The sequence below is a fragment of the Salvelinus namaycush genome, chromosome 32 (genome assembly GCF_016432855.1).
Source record: "Salvelinus namaycush isolate Seneca chromosome 32, SaNama_1.0, whole genome shotgun sequence".
In the NCBI taxonomy this organism is placed as follows: Eukaryota; Metazoa; Chordata; class Actinopteri; order Salmoniformes; family Salmonidae; genus Salvelinus; species Salvelinus namaycush.
The window spans coordinates 24,029,461-24,046,382 of NC_052338.1; the positions used below are offsets into that span (position 1 = coordinate 24,029,461).

Consider the following 16,922-nt stretch of genomic DNA (forward strand, 5'->3'; position numbering starts at 1 on the left):
CGGGCCTTTCTGTCTGGAGACAGAGGAGCGCACCACAACCACCACAGAGACGGACAGAGGAGGGAGGGGTGAGGGATGGAGGGACGATAAAGGAGAGGGAAATAGTAAAAAGTGATGGGATAAGAGAGAGAGGGACTGGTAACATACAGTATATAGTCGAGAGGGAAGAGAAGAAAGTGAGAAAGCTATTGAAAATAAAGAGGGAGAGTTAAAGTTAAATTAGGAAGATCCAGCTGGCTGGAAGGGTTGGTTTAGAAGAAGAGAAGGGAACAGAAGAGGTGAAGAGGAGAAAAGAAGAGAAGAGGAAAAAGAGAAGAAGAGAGAAGAGAGGGAGAGAAGAGAAGAAAGAAGAGGAGAGAAGAGAAAAAAGAGGACGAAGATAAGATGGAAAGAAGATAAGAAGTGGAGAAAGGAAAAGAGGAGAAATAAGAAAGTGAGAGAAAGGAAAAAAGAATATGAGAAGAGGGAGAGAAGAAAGAAAGAGGAGGAGAGGAAAAAGAGAAGAAGAGGAGAGAAGAGGAAATAAAGACCCCATCATAAAATTCACTCCACTGAACAGAAATATAAACGCAACATGTAAAATGTTGGTTCCATGAGATGAAATAAAAGATCCCAGAAATGTTACATACGCACAAAAAGCTTATTTATCTCAAATTGTGTGCACAAATGGTTTACATCCCTGTTAGTGAGCATCCCTTGTACTGGGGACAATAAAAGGCCACTTTAAAATGTGCAGTTTTGTCATACTACACAATGCCACAGATGTCTCAAGTTTTGAGGGAGTGTGCAATTGGCATGCTGACTGCAGGAATGCCACCAGTGCTGTTGCCAGATAATTTTATGTTAATTTCTCTAACATAAGCCGCCTCCAACGTCGTTTTAAAGAATTTGGCAGTACGTCCAACCGGCCTCACAACCGCAGACCACGTGTAACCACGCCAGCCCAGGACCTCAACATCCGACTTCTTCACACGCTGGAGCTGGAGACGTGTGCTCTTCACGGATGAATCCCAGTTTCAACTGTACCTTGCAACCGGCCAGATGACGTTGTGAACCGTTTGCCCCATGGTGGGGGAGGTTATGGTATGGGCAGGCATAAGCTAAGGACAACGACACAATTGCATTTTATTGATGGCAATTTGAATGCACAAAGATACCGTGACGAGATCCTGAGGCCCATTGTCTTGCCATTCATTCGCCGCCATCACCTCATGTTTCAGCATGATAATGCATGGCCCCTTGTCGCAAGGATCTGTACACAATTCCTGGAAGCTGAAAATGTCCCACTTCTTCCATGGCCTACATACTCACCAAGACTGTCACCCATTGAGATGTTTTGGGATGCTCTGGATCTACATGTACGTGTTCCAGTTCCGCCAATATCCAGCAACTTCACACAGCCACTGAAGAGAAGTGGGACAACATTCCACAGGCCACAATCACACACCTGATCAACTCTATGCAATACATGTCGCGCTGCATGAGGTAAATGGTGGTCACACCAGATATTGACTGGTTTTCTGATCCACGCACGTGCCTTTTTTTTAAGGTGTGTGTGTGTGGCGTGCATGTGTGTGGTTGTGGGCACACCATCGTGCGTGGTTGTGGGCACAGCTGGCTAACCTTTGCTTACCTAAGGTTACCATAGAGGTTTACATTCGCCTTGCCAATCAACACCATCAAACGACACAGCTCTCTCCACAGAGATTTCAAAAGGCCAGAATGCAATACTCTGAATGTGTTTTTACACTCAGCGGCGCAAATATTGTGGTTATGAAACCATATGGGTTGTGAGCTGCTTGACTCTGATGTTGACAGGGAGACGTCTAGAGACTGAGGGCGCATAACTTAACTGTTTCGGCCTAGTTATGACCTTAGAAAACATTTTCTGTGTCTGAAATAGCACCCTATAGTGTACTAGTGGTACGCAATATGGGCATTCTATTCCCTATATAGTGCACTAGACTAAGGATAGGTGCCATTTCGGACACAGCTAATGTCTGATAGGAGACCATGGTGATTTTTAGCCTCAAATTTAGGAAATAGCTGTGCTCATTCATGCTAAGTCACAGTTCAGCTGGTTGATCATTATTATAATAAGTGTCTCTCTGGCTTGATTGTGTGAACGAAGGAAGCCTACTCATCATAAGATCTTCATTCCACTACTTGGCCTGGTTTGACCTGATGTCCTTAGCCAGATCACATTCATAAAGTACTTCATAATAACTTTTCTGCCCCTTCTGTTTCCCAGGAAATGGAACCATATTCCCTATATATAGCTGTGGTTAAAAGTAGTGCACTAAATAGGGAATAGGGTGTCATTTAATATGTTTTTTGGAGACTGAATGAATGGAACAACTGGAGTAAAGGCAGACCAGATTCTCTCTGTTCAACCTCCATTTTGGAATTTATAGACCAGGATTCTCTCTGTTTAAACTCCATTTTGGAATCTATAGACCAGGTTCTCTCTGTTTAACCTCCAGTTTGGAATCTATAGACCAGATTCTCTCTGTTTAACCTCCAGTGTGGAATCTACAGACCAGGATTCTCTCTATTTAAACTCCATTTTGGAATCTACAGACCAGGATTCTCTCTGTTTAAACTCCATTTTGGAATCTATAGACCAGGATTCTCTCTGTTTACCTCCATTTTTGGAATCTATAGACCAGATTCTCTCTGTTTAACCTCCAGTTTGGAATATACAGGCCAGGATTCTCTCTGTTCAACCTCCAGTTTGGAATCTATAGACCAGATTCTCTCTGTTCAACCTCCAGTTTGGAATCTACAGACCAGGATTCTCTCTGTTTAACCTCCAGTTTGGAATCTACAGACCAGGATTCTCTCTGTTGGAACTCCAGTTTGGAATCTACAGACCAGGATTCTCTCTGTTGGAACTCCAGTTTGGAATCTACAGACCAGGATTCTCTCTGTTGGAACTCCAGATTGGAATCTACAGACCAGGATTCTCTCTGTTTAAACTCCAGTTTGAATCTACAGACCAGGATTCTCTCTGTTTAAACTCCAGTTTGGAATCTATAGACCAGGATTCTCTCTGTTTAACCTCCAGTTTGGAATCTACAGACCAGGATTCTCTCTGTTTAAACTCCATTTTTGGAATCTACAGACCAGCATTCTCTCTGTTTAACCTCCAGTTTGGAATCTACAGACCAGGATTCTCTCTGTTGGAACTCCAGTTTGGAATCTACAGCCAGGATTCTCTCTGTTTAAACTCCAGTTTGGAATCTACAGACCAGGATTCTCTCTGTTTAAACTCCAGTTTGGAATCTATAGACCAGGATTCTCTCTGTTTAACCTCCAGTTTGGAATCTACAGACCAGGATTCTCTCTGTTTAAACTCCAGTTTGGAATCTACAGACCGGATTCTCTCTGTTTAAACTCCATTTTGGAATCTACAACCATGATTCTCTCTGTTTAAACTCCAGTTTGGAATCTACAGACCAGGATTCTCTCTGTTTAAACTCCAGTTTGGAATCTACAGACCAGGATTCTCTCTGTTTAAACTCCAGTTTGGAATCTACAGACCAGGATTCTCTCTGTTTAAACGCCAGTGTGGAATCTACAGACCAGGATTCTCTCTGTTTAAACTCCATTTTGGAATCTATAGACCAGTTCTCTCTGTTTAACCTCCAGTTTGGAATCTACAGACCAGGATTATCTCTGTTTAAACTCCAGTTTGGAATCTACAGACCAGGATTCTCTCTTTTTAAACTCCAGTTTGGAATCTACAGACCAGGATTCTCTCTGTTTAAACTCCAGTTTGGAATCTACAGACCATGATTCTCTCTGTTTAACTCCAGTTTGGAATCTATAGACCAGGATTCTCTCTGTTTAAACTCCATTTTGAATCTACAGACCAGGATTCTCTCTGTTTAAACTCCAGTTTGGAATCTACAGACCAGGATTCTCTCTGTTTAAACTCCAGTGTGGAATCTACAGACCAGGATTCTCTCTGTTTAAACTCCATTTTGGAATCTATAGACCATGTCTCTCTGTTTAACCTCCAGTTTGGAATCTACAGACCAGGATTCTCTCTGTTTAAACTCCAGTTTGGAATCTACAGACCAGGATTCTCTCTGTTTAAACTCCATTTTGGAATCTATAGACCAGGATTCTCTCTGTTTAACCTCCAGTTTGGAATCTACAGACCGGATTCTCTCTGTTTAACCTCCAGTTTGGAATCTACAGACCAGGATTCTCTCTGTTGGAACTCCAGTTTGCCTTTGAATTTATTTTTACAAACATGAGTTTGGCCAGAGTCTGTGGCTTCAGGCTCATGTGATGGTGTCTATAGAGCAGGTCAGCAACGCAGAATATCCTCTCCACGCTTGCAACCACTGGGGATGCTAAACACCCTTTGTGCCACTCTTGCCAGGCTGGGCAGGGATGCATAGTTTTGGTTTTATTTTTATCTGCCCACCTTGTTCCTTCTGTTAGTGTTACGGCTGTCCTCGCTCACAGAAGGTGGGGACCAAAACGCAGAGTGGTTAGTGTTCATTCTTTTAATGAAAATCAACAAAACACTTCAAAATACAAAAACAACCAACGTGACAAAACCGAAACCGTCCTGTGTGGCAACAAAAACTCCACAGGAACAAACACCCACAAAACACAAGTGAACCCAGGCTGCCTTAGTATGATTCTCAATCAGGGACAACGATTGACACCTGTCTCTGATTGAGAATCATACCAGGCCGAACAAAAATCCCAACATAGAAAATCAAACCTAGACCACCCACCCAACTCACCCCTGACCAACTAAAACAAATACATGACAAAGGAAAACAGGTCAGGAACGTGACAGAACCCCCCCCTTAAGGTGCGAACTCCGGCGCACCAGCACAAAGTCTAGGAGGGTCTGGGTGGGCGTCTGTCCACGGTGGCGGCTCTGGCGCTGGTCGTGGTCCCCCCCCCACCATAGTCAACCCCCGCTTCCGTGGCCTCCTCCCAATCTTCACCTTCCATGTCAATCCCATATTTCAAAGGGCAGTAACAGACTGAGGGGTAGCACCTGACTGAGGGATAGCACCTGACTGAGGGGTAGCACCTGACTGAGGGTAGCACCTGACTGAGGGGTAGCACCTGACTGAGGGGTAGCACCTGATTGAGGGGTAGCACCTGACTGAGGGGCTCTGGCGGATCCTGGCTGGCGGAAGGCTCTGGCGGATCCTGGCTGGCGGAAGGCTCTGGCGGATCCTGGCTGGCGGAAGGCTCTGGCGGATCCTGGCTGGCGGAAGGCTCTGGCGGATCCTGGCTGCGGAAGGCTCTGGCGGATCCTGGCTGGCTGGCAGCTCCTGGCTGGCTGGCTCTGGCTGGTCCTGGCTGGACGGCTCTGGCTGGTCCTGGCTGGACGGCTCTGGCTGGTCCTGCTGGACGGCTCTGGCTGGTCCTGGCTGGACGGCTCTGGCTGGCTCCTGGCTGGACGCTCTGAAGGCTTGGGACAGACCAGCGCTGGGCAGGCAGACAGTTCAGACCACGCTGGGCAGGCAGACAGTTCAGGCAGTGCTGAGCAGGCAAGCAGCGCAGGCGGCGTTGGGCAGACGGCCGACTCTGACCTGCTGAGGCGCACAGTAGCCTGGTGCGTGGTGCCGGAACTGGAGGCATGGCTGGAGACACGCACCACAGGGAGAGTGCGTGGAGGAGGAACAGGGCTCTGGAAACGCACTGGAAGCCTGGTGCGTGGTGTTGGCACTGATGGTACTGGGCTGGGGTGGGGAGTGTGGCGAAGCCGGGTTGGATACCTGAGCCAACTCCCCGGGCTTACCGTGGATGAGAGGGCGTCGTACTGGTCAGACACCGTGTTATCGGTGGAGCGCACGGTGTCCCCAGTACGCGTGCTTAGCCAGTGCGGCTATTCCACCTTGCCGCACTGGGAGGGCTAGTTGGGCATCGAGCCGGGTGCCATGAAGCCGGCCCAACATATCTGGCCTCCAGTACGTCTCCTCGGGCCGGCGTACATGGCACCAGCCTTACAGGTGGTGTCCCCGGTTCGCCTGCATAGCCCAGTGCGGGCTATTCCACCTCGCCACACTGGCAGGGCTACGGGGACCATTCAACCTGGTAGGGTTGGGGAGGCTCGGTGCTCAAGAGCGCGTGTCCTCCTTCACGGTCCGGTATATCCGGCGCCACCTTCCCACCCCAGCCCAGTACCATCAGTGCCAACACCACGCACCAGGCTTCCAGTGCTTTCCTAGAGGCCCTGTTCCTCCTCCACGCACTCTCCCTGTGGTGCGTGTCTCCAGCCCAGTGCCTCCAGTTCCGGCACCACGCACCAGGCCTACTGTGCGCCTCAGCAGGTCAGAGTCGGCCGTCTGCCCAACGCCGCCTGCGCTGCTTGCCTGCTCAGCACTGCCTGAACTGTCTGCCTGCCCAGCGTGGTCTGAACTGTCTGCCTGCCCAGCGCTGCCCGTCTGTCCCAAGCCTTCAGAGCCGTCCAGCCAGGACCAGCCAGAGCCGTCCAGCCAGGACCAGCCAGAGCCGTCCAGCCAGGACCAGCCAGAGCCGTCCAGCCAGGACCAGCCAGAGCCGTCCAGCCAGGACCAGCCAGAGCCAGCCAGCCAGGAGCTGCCAGCCAGCCAGGATCCGCCAGAGCCTTCCGCCAGCCAGGATCCGCCAGAGCCTTCCGCCAGCCAGGATCCGCCAGAGCCTTCCGCCAGCCAGGATCCGCCAGAGCCTTCCGCCAGCCAGGATCCGCCAGAGCCTTCCGCCAGCCAGGATCCGCCAGAGCCCCTCAGTCAGGTGCTACCCCTCAATCAGGTGCTACCCCTCAGTCAGGTGCTACCCCTCAGTCAGGTGCTACCCCTCAGTCAGGTGCTACCCCTCAGTCAGGTGCTATCCCTCAGTCAGGTGCTACCCCTCAGTCTGTTACTGCCCTTTGAAATAGTGGGATTGACATGGAAGGTGAAGATTGGGAGGAGGCCACGGAAGCGGGGGTTGACTATGGTGGGGTGGGGACCACGACCAGCGCCAGAGCCGCCACCGTGGACAGACGCCCACCCAGACCCTCCCCTAGACTTTGTGCTGGTGCGCCCGGAGTTCGCACCTTAAGGGGGGGGTTCTGTCACGTTCCTGACCTGTTTTCCTTTGTCATGTATTTGTTTTAGTTGGTCAGGGCGTGAGTTGGGTGGGTTGGTCTAGGTTTGATTTTCTATGTTGGGATTTTGTGTTCGGCCTGGTATGATTCTCAATCAGAGACAGGTGTCAATCGTTGTCCCTGATTGAGAATCATACTAAGGCAGCCTGGGTTTCACTTGTGTTTTGTGGGTGTTTGTTCCTGTGGAGGTTTTGTTGCCACACAGGACGGTTTCGGTTTTGTCACGTTGGTTGTTTTTGTATTTTGAAGTGTTTTGTTGATTTTCATTAAAAGAATGAACACTAACCACTCTGCGTTTTGGTCCCCACCTTCTGTCAGCGAGGACAGCCGTAACACTAACAGAAAGGAACAAGGTGGGCAGATAAAAATAAAACCAAAACTATGCATCCCTGCCCAGCCTGGCAAGAGTGGCACAAAGGGTGTTTAGCATCCCCAGTGGCTTTGCAAGCGTGGAGAGGATATTCTGCGTTGCTGACCTGCTCTATAGACACCATCACATGAGCCTGAAGCCACAGACTCTGGCCAAACTCATGTTTGTAAAAATAAATTCAAAGGCAAACTGGAGTTCCAACAGAGAGAATCCTGGTCTGTAGATTCCAAACTGGAGGTTAAACAGAGAGAATCCTGGTCTGTAGATTCCAAACTGGAGGTTAAACAGAGAGAATCCTGGTCTATAGATTCCAAAATGGAGTTTAAACAGAGAGAATCCTGGTCTGTAGATTCCAAACTGGAGTTTAAACAGAGAGAATCCTGGTCTGTAGATTCCAAACTGGAGGTTAAACAGAGAGAATCCTGGTCTATAGATTCCAAAATGGAGTTTAAACAGAGAGAATCCTGGTCTGTAGATTCCACACTGGAGTTTAAACAGAGAGAATCCTGGTCTGTAGATTCCAAACTGGAGTTTAAACAGAGAGAATCCTGGTCTGTAGATTCCAAACTGGAGTTTAAACAGAGAGAATCCTGGTCTATAGATTCCAAACTGGAGTTTAAACAGAGAGAATCATGGTCTGTAGATTCCAAACTGGAGTTTAAACAGAGAGAATCCTGGTCTGTAGATTCCAAACTGGAGTTTAAACAGAGAGAATCCTGGTCTGTAGATTCCAAACTGGAGTTTAAACAGAGATAATCCTGGTCTGTAGATTCCAAACTGGAGGTTAAACAGAGAGAATCCTGGTCTATAGATTCCAAAATGGAGTTTAAACAGAGAGAATCCTGGTCTGTAGATTCCACACTGGCGTTTAAACAGAGAGAATCCTGGTCTGTAGATTCCAAACTGGAGTTTAAACAGAGAGAATCCTGGTCTGTAGATTCCAAACTGGAGTTTAAACAGAGAGAATCCTGGTCTGTAGATTCCAAACTGGAGTTTAAACAGAGAGAATCATGGTCTGTAGATTCCAAACTGGAGTTTAAACAGAGAGAATCCTGGTCTGTAGATTCCAAACTGGAGTTTAAACAGAGAGAATCCTGGTCTGTAGATTCCAAACTGGAGGTTAAACAGAGAGAATCCTGGTCTATAGATTCCAAACTGGAGTTTAAACAGAGAGAATCCTGGTCTGTAGATTCCAAACTGGAGTTTAAACAGAGAGAATCCTGGTCTGTAGATTCCAAACTGGAGTTCCAACAGAGAGAATCCTGGTCTGTAGATTCCAAACTGGAGGTTAAACAGAGAGAATGCTGGTCTGTAGATTCCAAACTGGAGTTTAAACAGAGAGAATCCTGGTCTGTAGATTCCAAACTGGAGGTTAAACAGAGAGAATCCTGGTCTATAGATTCCAAACTGGAGTTTAAACAGAGAGAATCCTGGTCTGTAGATTCCAAACTGGAGTTTAAACAGAGAGAATCCTGGTCTGTAGATTCCAATCTGGAGTTCCAACAGAGAGAATCCTGGTCTGTAGATTCCAAACTGGAGTTCCAACAGAGAGAATCCTGGTCTGTAGATTCCAAACTGGAGTTCCAACAGAGAGAATCCTGGTCTGTAGATTCCAAACTGGAGGTTAAACAGAGAGAATCCTGGTCTGTAGATTCCAAACTGGAGGTTGAACAGAGAGAATCCTGGTCTATAGATTCCAAACTGGAGGTTGAACAGAGAGAATCCTGGCCTGTATATTCCAAACTGGAGGTTAAACAGAGAGAATCCTGGTCTATAGATTCCAAACTGGAGGTTAAACAGAGAGAATCCTGGTCTATAGATTCCAAAATGGAGTTTAAACAGAGAGAATCCTGGTCTGTAGATTCCAAAATGGAGTTTAAATAGAGAGAATCCTGGTCTGTAGATTCCACACTGGAGGTTAAACAGAGAGAATCCTGGTCTATAGATTCCAAACTGGAGGTTAAACAGAGAGAATCCTGGTCTATAGATTCCAAAATGGAGTTTAAACAGAGAGAATCCTGGTCTATAAATTCCAAAATGGAGGTTGAACAGAGAGAATCCTGGTCTGCCTTTACTCCAGTTGTTCCATTCATTCAGTCTCCAAAAAACATATTAAATGACACCCTATTCCCTATTTAGTGCACTACTTTTAACCACAGCTATATATAGGGAATATGGTTCCATTTCCTGGGAAACAGAAGGGGCAGAAAAGTTATTATGAAGTACTTTATGAATGTGATCTGGCTAAGGACATCAGGTCAAACCAGGCCAAGTAGTGGAATGAAGATCTTATGATGAGTAGGCTTCCTTCGTTCACACAATCAAGCCAGAGAGACACTTATTATAATAATGATCAACCAGCTGAACTGTGACTTAGCATGAATGAGCACAGCTATTTCATAAATTTGAGGCTAAAAATCACCATGGTCTCCTATCAGACATTAGCTGTGTCCGAAATGGCACCCTATTCCTTAGTCTAGTGCACTATATAGGGAATAGAATGCCCATATTGCGTACCACTAGTACACTATAGGGTGCTATTTCAGACACAGAAACTGTTTTCTAAGGTCATAACTAGGCCGAAACAGTTAAGTTATGCGCCCTCAGTCTCTAGACGTCTCCCTGTCAACATCAGAGTCAAGCAGCTCACAACCCATATGGTTTCATAACCACAATATTTGCGCCGCTGAGTGTAAAAACACATTCAGAGTATTGCATTCTGGCCTTTTGAACTCTCTGTGGAGAGAGCTGTGTCGTTTGATGGTGTTGATTGGCAAGGCGAATGTAAACCTCTATGGTAACCTTAGGTAAGCAAAGGTTAGCCAGCTGTGCCCACAACCACGCACGATGGTGTGCCCACAACCACACACATGCACGCACACACACACACCTTAAAAAAAAGGCACGTGCGTGGATCAGAAAACCAGTCAATATCTGGTGTGACCACCATTTACCTCATGCAGCGCGACATGTACTTCGCATAGAGTTGATCAGGCTGTTGATTGTGGCCTGTGGAATGTTGTCCCACTTCTCTTCAGTGGCTGTGTGAAGTTGCTGGATATTGGCGGGAACTGGAACACGTACATGTAGATCCAGAGCATCCCAAACATTCTCAATGGGTGACATGTCTGGTGAGTATGTAGGCCATGGAAGAAGTGGGACATTTTCAGCTTCCAGGAATTGTGTACAGATCCTTGCGACAAGGGGCCATGCATTATCATGCTGAAACATGAGGTGATGGCGGCGAATGAATGGCAAGACAATGGGCCTCAGGATCTCGTCACGGTATCTTTGTGCATTCAAATTGCCATCAATAAAATGCAATTGTGTTCGTTGTCCTTAGCTTATGCCTGCCCATACCATAACCTCACCGCCACCATGGGGCAAACGGTTCACAACGTCATCTGGCCGGTTGCAAGGTACAGTTGAAACTGGGATTCATCCGTGAAGAGCACACGTCTCCAGCTCCAGCGTGTGAAGAAGTCGGATGTTGAGGTCCTGGGCTGGCGTGGTTACACGTGGTCTGCGGTTGTGAGGCCGGTTGGACGTACTGCCAAATTCTTTAAAACGACGTTGGAGGCGGCTTATGTTAGAGAAATTAACATAAAATTATCTGGCAACAGCACTGGTGGCCATTCCTGCAGTCAGCATGCCAATTGCACACTCCCTCAAAACTTGAGACATCTGTGGCATTGTGTAGTATGACAAAACTGCACATTTTAAAGTGGCCTTTTATTGTCCCCAGTACAAGGGATGCTCACTAACAGGGATGTAAACCAATTTGTGCACACAATTTGAGATAAATAAGCTTTTTGTGCGTATGTAACATTTCTGGGATCTTTTATTTCATCTCATGGAACCAACATTTTACATGTTGCGTTTATATTTCTGTTCAGTGGAGTGAATTTTATGATGGGGTCTTTATTTCCTCTTCTCTCCTCTTCTTCTCTTTTCTCCTCTCCTCCTCTTTCTTTTCTTCTCTCCTCTCTTCTCATATTCTTTTTTCTTCTTCTCTTCTCTCACTTTCTTATTTCTCCTCTTCTTCCTTTCTCCACTTCTTATCTTCTTTCCATTTCTTATCTTCGCTCCTCTTCTTCTTCTCTTCTCTCCTCTTCTTCTCTTCTCTTCTCTCCTTCTCTTCTCTCTTCTTCTCTTTTCTCCTCTTCTCTTCTTTTCTCCTCTTCACCTCTTCTGTTCCCTTCTCTTCTTCCTAAACCAACCCTTCCAGCCAGCTGGATCTTCCTAATTTAACTTTAACTCTCCCTCTTTTATTTTCAATAGCTTTCTCACTTTCTTCTCTCTCCCTCTCGACTATATACTGTATGTTACCCAGTCCCTCTCTCTCTTATCCCATCACTTCTTTACTATTTCCCTCTCCCTTTATCGTCCCTCCATCCCTCACCCCTCCCTCCCTCTGTCCGTCTCTGTGGTGGTTGTGGTGCGCTCCTCTGTCTCCAGACAGAAAGGCCAGAATGGGAGAGAGAGGAGTTCCACAGCAGTCTGCAGCCTCCCTGGCCCCCGCTGCCTCTCTGTAGTTTGAACCCCAGTCAACAGCCTCACTCCTCCCGTTCTCTCCATCCCTCCATCCCTTCTTTCCCTTTCTTCATCCATCCTTCGCTCCGTCCATCCACAGTCCACTCCAGTCCAGTCGGCTCACTGCCACGGACACATAACCTCCCTCCCTCTTCCCTCTGTCCCTCCCTCCCTCCTAATGTATCTATGTATTTATTTAGCTCCTCTTTTTGACTCAGTGAACAAATTCAAAAAGAGGAGCCTATTTGACTCATGAACACAGTCTGTGACACTGACAGTCTCTCTGTGTCTGTTGCATTTCTCTACTCAGTCAGGACATGTAGGTAATACCTAGTTTAGACACAAACAGGTTCCTCTACCTTGGTGCTCCACAGTTTGACAGTCCAGTCAAAAGACGAGGTGACGAAGAGATGGGAGAAGTCTACGGGGCCGACAGCGTTGTGACAGCTGAGGCCCGTCACTGGCCCCTGGTGGCCCTCAAACATCTCACAGATCCCCGCCTTGCTGCAAAGGAGCATGGGAGAGAGAGAGAGGCACAGAGAGAGAGAGAGACAGAGAGAGAGAGAGAAAGACAGAGATAGAAAGACAGAAAGAGAGAGACAGAGAGAGAGATATAGAGAGACAAAGATAGAGAGAGAAAAAGTGACAGAGAGAGAGACAGAGAGAGAAAGAGAAAGAGAGAGACAGAGAGAGTGCGTGTCAGAGAGAACCGAGGACACTATATGGGGGGGAACTAGGTCCTAATAGCATGTTCAAGAGTTAACAGGAGCTTCTCGCTGAGATATGCTACATCAAAATATAAAACTTAGTGTGTGTGTACATATCTGTCTGTAACTATACATGGGTTCACTTGCTATTTGTGGTTGTATATCAATCACTGAAAGTATAGGTGTCAGTGTGTCTCAGTGTCTACCTGTGTGAGTGTGCGTGTGTGTGTTGGTGTGTGTGTGTTTGTCAGTGTCTCCGTGCGTGTTTGTGTGTCTCAGTGTGTGTTTGTGTGTGTACGTGTGTTCCTCTAACCTGCCGTGTCTGGATGCGGTGTACACGGTTCCCTCCTCACTCCCCACCACATAATTATTGACGTCTCCAGTGGGGAACGCCATGCCTGTCACAGCCACAGCCTTAGACTTGTTGTACACCAGCTCCATGCTCTCCTACAACACACACACACACACACACACACACACACACACACACACACACACACACACACACACACACACACACACACACACACACACACACACACACACACACACACACACACACACACACACACACACACACACACACACCCACACAGTTAAAGGTTTTAACCTCATGTTAAGGTTGTGCTGACCTAGTTATAGCAAGTCTGTAACATATGTCACATAGACATACTGCAGTTATATAGCATACATTGTGTTTAATAGGGCCTTGCCATGGTATTAGCTACACTGTTTGATAGGGCTTTGTCATGGTATTAGCTACACTGTTTGATAGGGCTTTGTCATGGTATTAGCTACACTGTTTGATAGGGCTTTGTCATGGTATTAGCTACACTGTTTGATAGGGCTTTGTCATGGTATTAGCTACACTGCTTGATAGGGCTTTGTCATGGTATTAGCTACACTGCTTGATAGGGCTTTATCATGGGATTAGCTACACTGCTTGACAGGGCTTTATCATGGGATTAGCTACACTGTTTGATAGGGCTTTATCATGGGATTAGCTACACTGTTTGATAGGGCTTTATCATGGGATTAGCTACACTGTTTGATAGGGCTTTATCATGGGATTAGCTACACTGTTTGATAGGGCTTTATCATGGTATTAGCTACACTGTTTGATAGGGCTTTATCATGGTATTAGCTACACTGTTTGATAGGGCTTTATCATGGGATTAGCTACACTGTTTGATAGGCCTTTATCATGGTATTAGCTACACTGTTTGATAGGGCTTTATCATGGGATTAGCTACACTGTTTGATAGGGCTTTGTCATGGTATTAGCTACACTGTTTGTATGAGTCAGTTATAGTACCAATCTCTTTAATGACAATATGCCCTATGTCATATGTGATTATCTAATCTATTGCTGACTCTGAATCAGTTTGAAGAGATGGGCCTTAATGATACAGATCATTATTGACTGATGTCGGATCAGCTCTTACCTGTGGCTGAGAGAGCATGTCAAGACTCCAGGAGCACATCCTGCCGTCTGTGGACACGGTGATCAGGTTGTTGGCGTTCTGTGTTCCCACCACGTTCACACAGTACACCGGGTGCTACAGACACAGGAAGGACAGACATTACAGACACAGGAAGTACAGCCAGTACAGACACAGGAAGTACATACAGTACAGACACAGGAAGTACAGACACAGGAAGTGCAGACACAGCAGGGACAGACACAGGAAGGACAGCCACAACGTACTGACACAGGAGAGACAGACACATGAAGTATAGCCAGTACAGACTCATGAAGTACAGACAGGAAATACAGACAGTAGACACACAGGAAGTACAGACAGTAGAGACACAGGAAGTACAGATACAGGAAGGATAGACACAGGAAGGACATACACAAGAAATAAAAACACAGGAAGTACAGACAGTAGAGACACAGGAAATACAGACACATGAAGTATAGCCAGTACAGACACATGAAGTACAGATAGGAAATACAGACAGAAGACACACAGGAAGTACAGACAGTAGAGACACAGGAAGTACAGACACAGGAAGGATAGACACAGGAAGGACGTACACAGGAAATAAAAACAAAGGAAGTACAAGCACAGGAAGGATAGACACAGGAAGGACGTACACAGGAAATAAAAACACGGGAAGTACAGACACATGAAGTACAGACAGTACAGACACATTCAGTACAGACCCAGGAGGGACAGACACATTACGTACAGACAGAACAGACATATGAAGTACAGACACAGGAAGTAAAAAAACTGAAAGGGAATGGCAATGAAAAAACACTGGATGTCTCCCTTATTGTATCACTTCAGTTCCAATTCAGTTATTTAATTTGTATCTACATCATAGTGTTGTGTTTAAATAGCTCTACATGTGAATAAGGCAGTATACTTTATTTCACACACATTTCATATCTTATGAAAGTTATCAGCAGGTATAACCTGAATATGCACAAACATGTAAAATATTGTCTTCCTACAACACTGAGATGACAGAAAGCTCTTATTGAGTGAAGAGATGCCAATGTGCAACAGCCCCTTACTCCAACTTAGCATCGGCATCCAGCGCTGTGCAAATACAATGTGTTGTGTGAAACCATTATCTCATTATTGACCTCAAATTGATTTTTTTTTCGCCCACAAAGGCCCCTTTCAGAGAGCAGGCGGGACAATGAGGCGAAGGCCTAGACATACAATAACCCCCCCCACCTCCCACCACTACCAATAAACGTTATTGCCTGCCTTGGGTGGTATTCACAATGTGTTAAGGCTCAATGGGTTTGTTGGGGTGAATAGATTGAGGTTAAGAAGGTAGTTATGGTAGATAACATACAGGATACAGGATAGAATATATATATTTTTTTATTTAACTAGGCAAGTCAGTTAAGAACAAATTCTTATTTACAATGATGCCCTACACCGGCTAAACCCAGACGATGCTGGGCCAATTGTGCGCCGCCCTATGGGACTCCCAATCACGGCCGGATGGGATACAGCCTGGATTCGAACCAGGGACTGTGGTGATGCCTCTTGCGCTGAGATGCAGTGCCTTAGACCGCTGCGCCACTCGGGAGCCATATAGAAGGGATCATCAACTAGACTCAGCCGCAGGACACATTTTTCTTGAGGGGATGTTCAGGGTAACATGATAACAAATAATTAGTAGTCTGCAAATTGACCGCTAGAAACCCAAACAGATAATATTTGACTTAAAACATAATAATTTCAAACCTTGCTTGCATTTGTATACGATCACGTCTCTCTATTGTGCGTGGGAATACTTGGAAACAGATTTCCAAAATTAAAATCACTTGGAGATGATTTCCTGGTGTTTTTATAGTATTTTATGTGATAGTATTTTATGTCATTAAAAATATAGTTTTAGATTTTTTGCTCAGAAAACTAAGGGGGACAAATAAAACCACCCACGGGCCAAATTCGGCCCGCGGGCTGCCAGTTGGGGAACCCTGGATATATAGGATGTACAAGGACATTTCTATTCTTCCTCTTATATGTTTTTAATGCACTGTGTTGCAGCTCTGGATGTGAATATAGTGTATGACCACCTCTAAACCAGTAATATATGTTGAAGATGAAAGTTACAGTGTGTCTCAGTGCATATGGAGACTTATTGTGCGTCCCAAATGGCAGCTTATTTCCTATATAGTGCACTATTTTTGACAAGGGCCCATACTGCGCTGGTAAAAAGTAGTGCACTATAAAGGGAATAGGGTGGACTGCACTGTGGACTTACCGTGTGAGCTGCAGCTGAGAGGGGGGTTCTCTGTACAGGAGTTCTGCGGTGGCTGCGGTTGTCCCACAGGACTATCTGGCCAGAGTAGGTCCCCCCCACCACCAGGTTAGGATGGAACCTAGCAAAGCCCACTGACACCACGGGTGACTGGAGAACAGAGGGAGAGATAAAGAAAGGTGTAGGAGAGAAAAAAAGGGGGATAGAGGGAGAGAGAAAGAAGTGATGGAAGACAGATGGGCAGAAAGAAAGAGAACAATAGAAAAAGAGAGAGGAGTTAGAGTAAGAGAGATATATAGAGAGAAAGAGCGAGAGAGAAAGAGCGAGATAGCGCAAGAGATAGCGAGAGAGGGTAAGAGAGAGAGCGAGAGAGAGAGAGCGAGAGAGAAAGAAAGAGAGTGCAAGAGAGAGAGTGAGCGATGGTAAGAGAGCGCGAGAGAGAGCGAGAGAGAAAGAGAGTGAGCGA

General features: G+C 46.3%; 1 protein-coding gene across 1 annotated transcript in view; it reads right to left on the minus strand.

Annotated features, from left to right (window-relative positions):
* Positions 1-12,349: 12,349 nt before the first annotated feature.
* LOC120027067 (cytoplasmic dynein 1 intermediate chain 1-like) overlaps positions 12,350-16,922 on the minus strand; it is a gene marked incomplete at its 5' end in the record, with an annotated part of 38,236 nt that continues 33,663 nt past the window's right edge. The window contains 4 exons of the mRNA XM_038971911.1: positions 12,350-12,518; positions 13,035-13,168; positions 14,167-14,280; positions 16,460-16,606. Coding sequence (XP_038827839.1) covers positions 12,350-12,518; positions 13,035-13,168; positions 14,167-14,280; positions 16,460-16,606 — 564 coding nt within the window. The remainder of the gene's footprint in view (positions 12,519-13,034; positions 13,169-14,166; positions 14,281-16,459; positions 16,607-16,922) is intronic.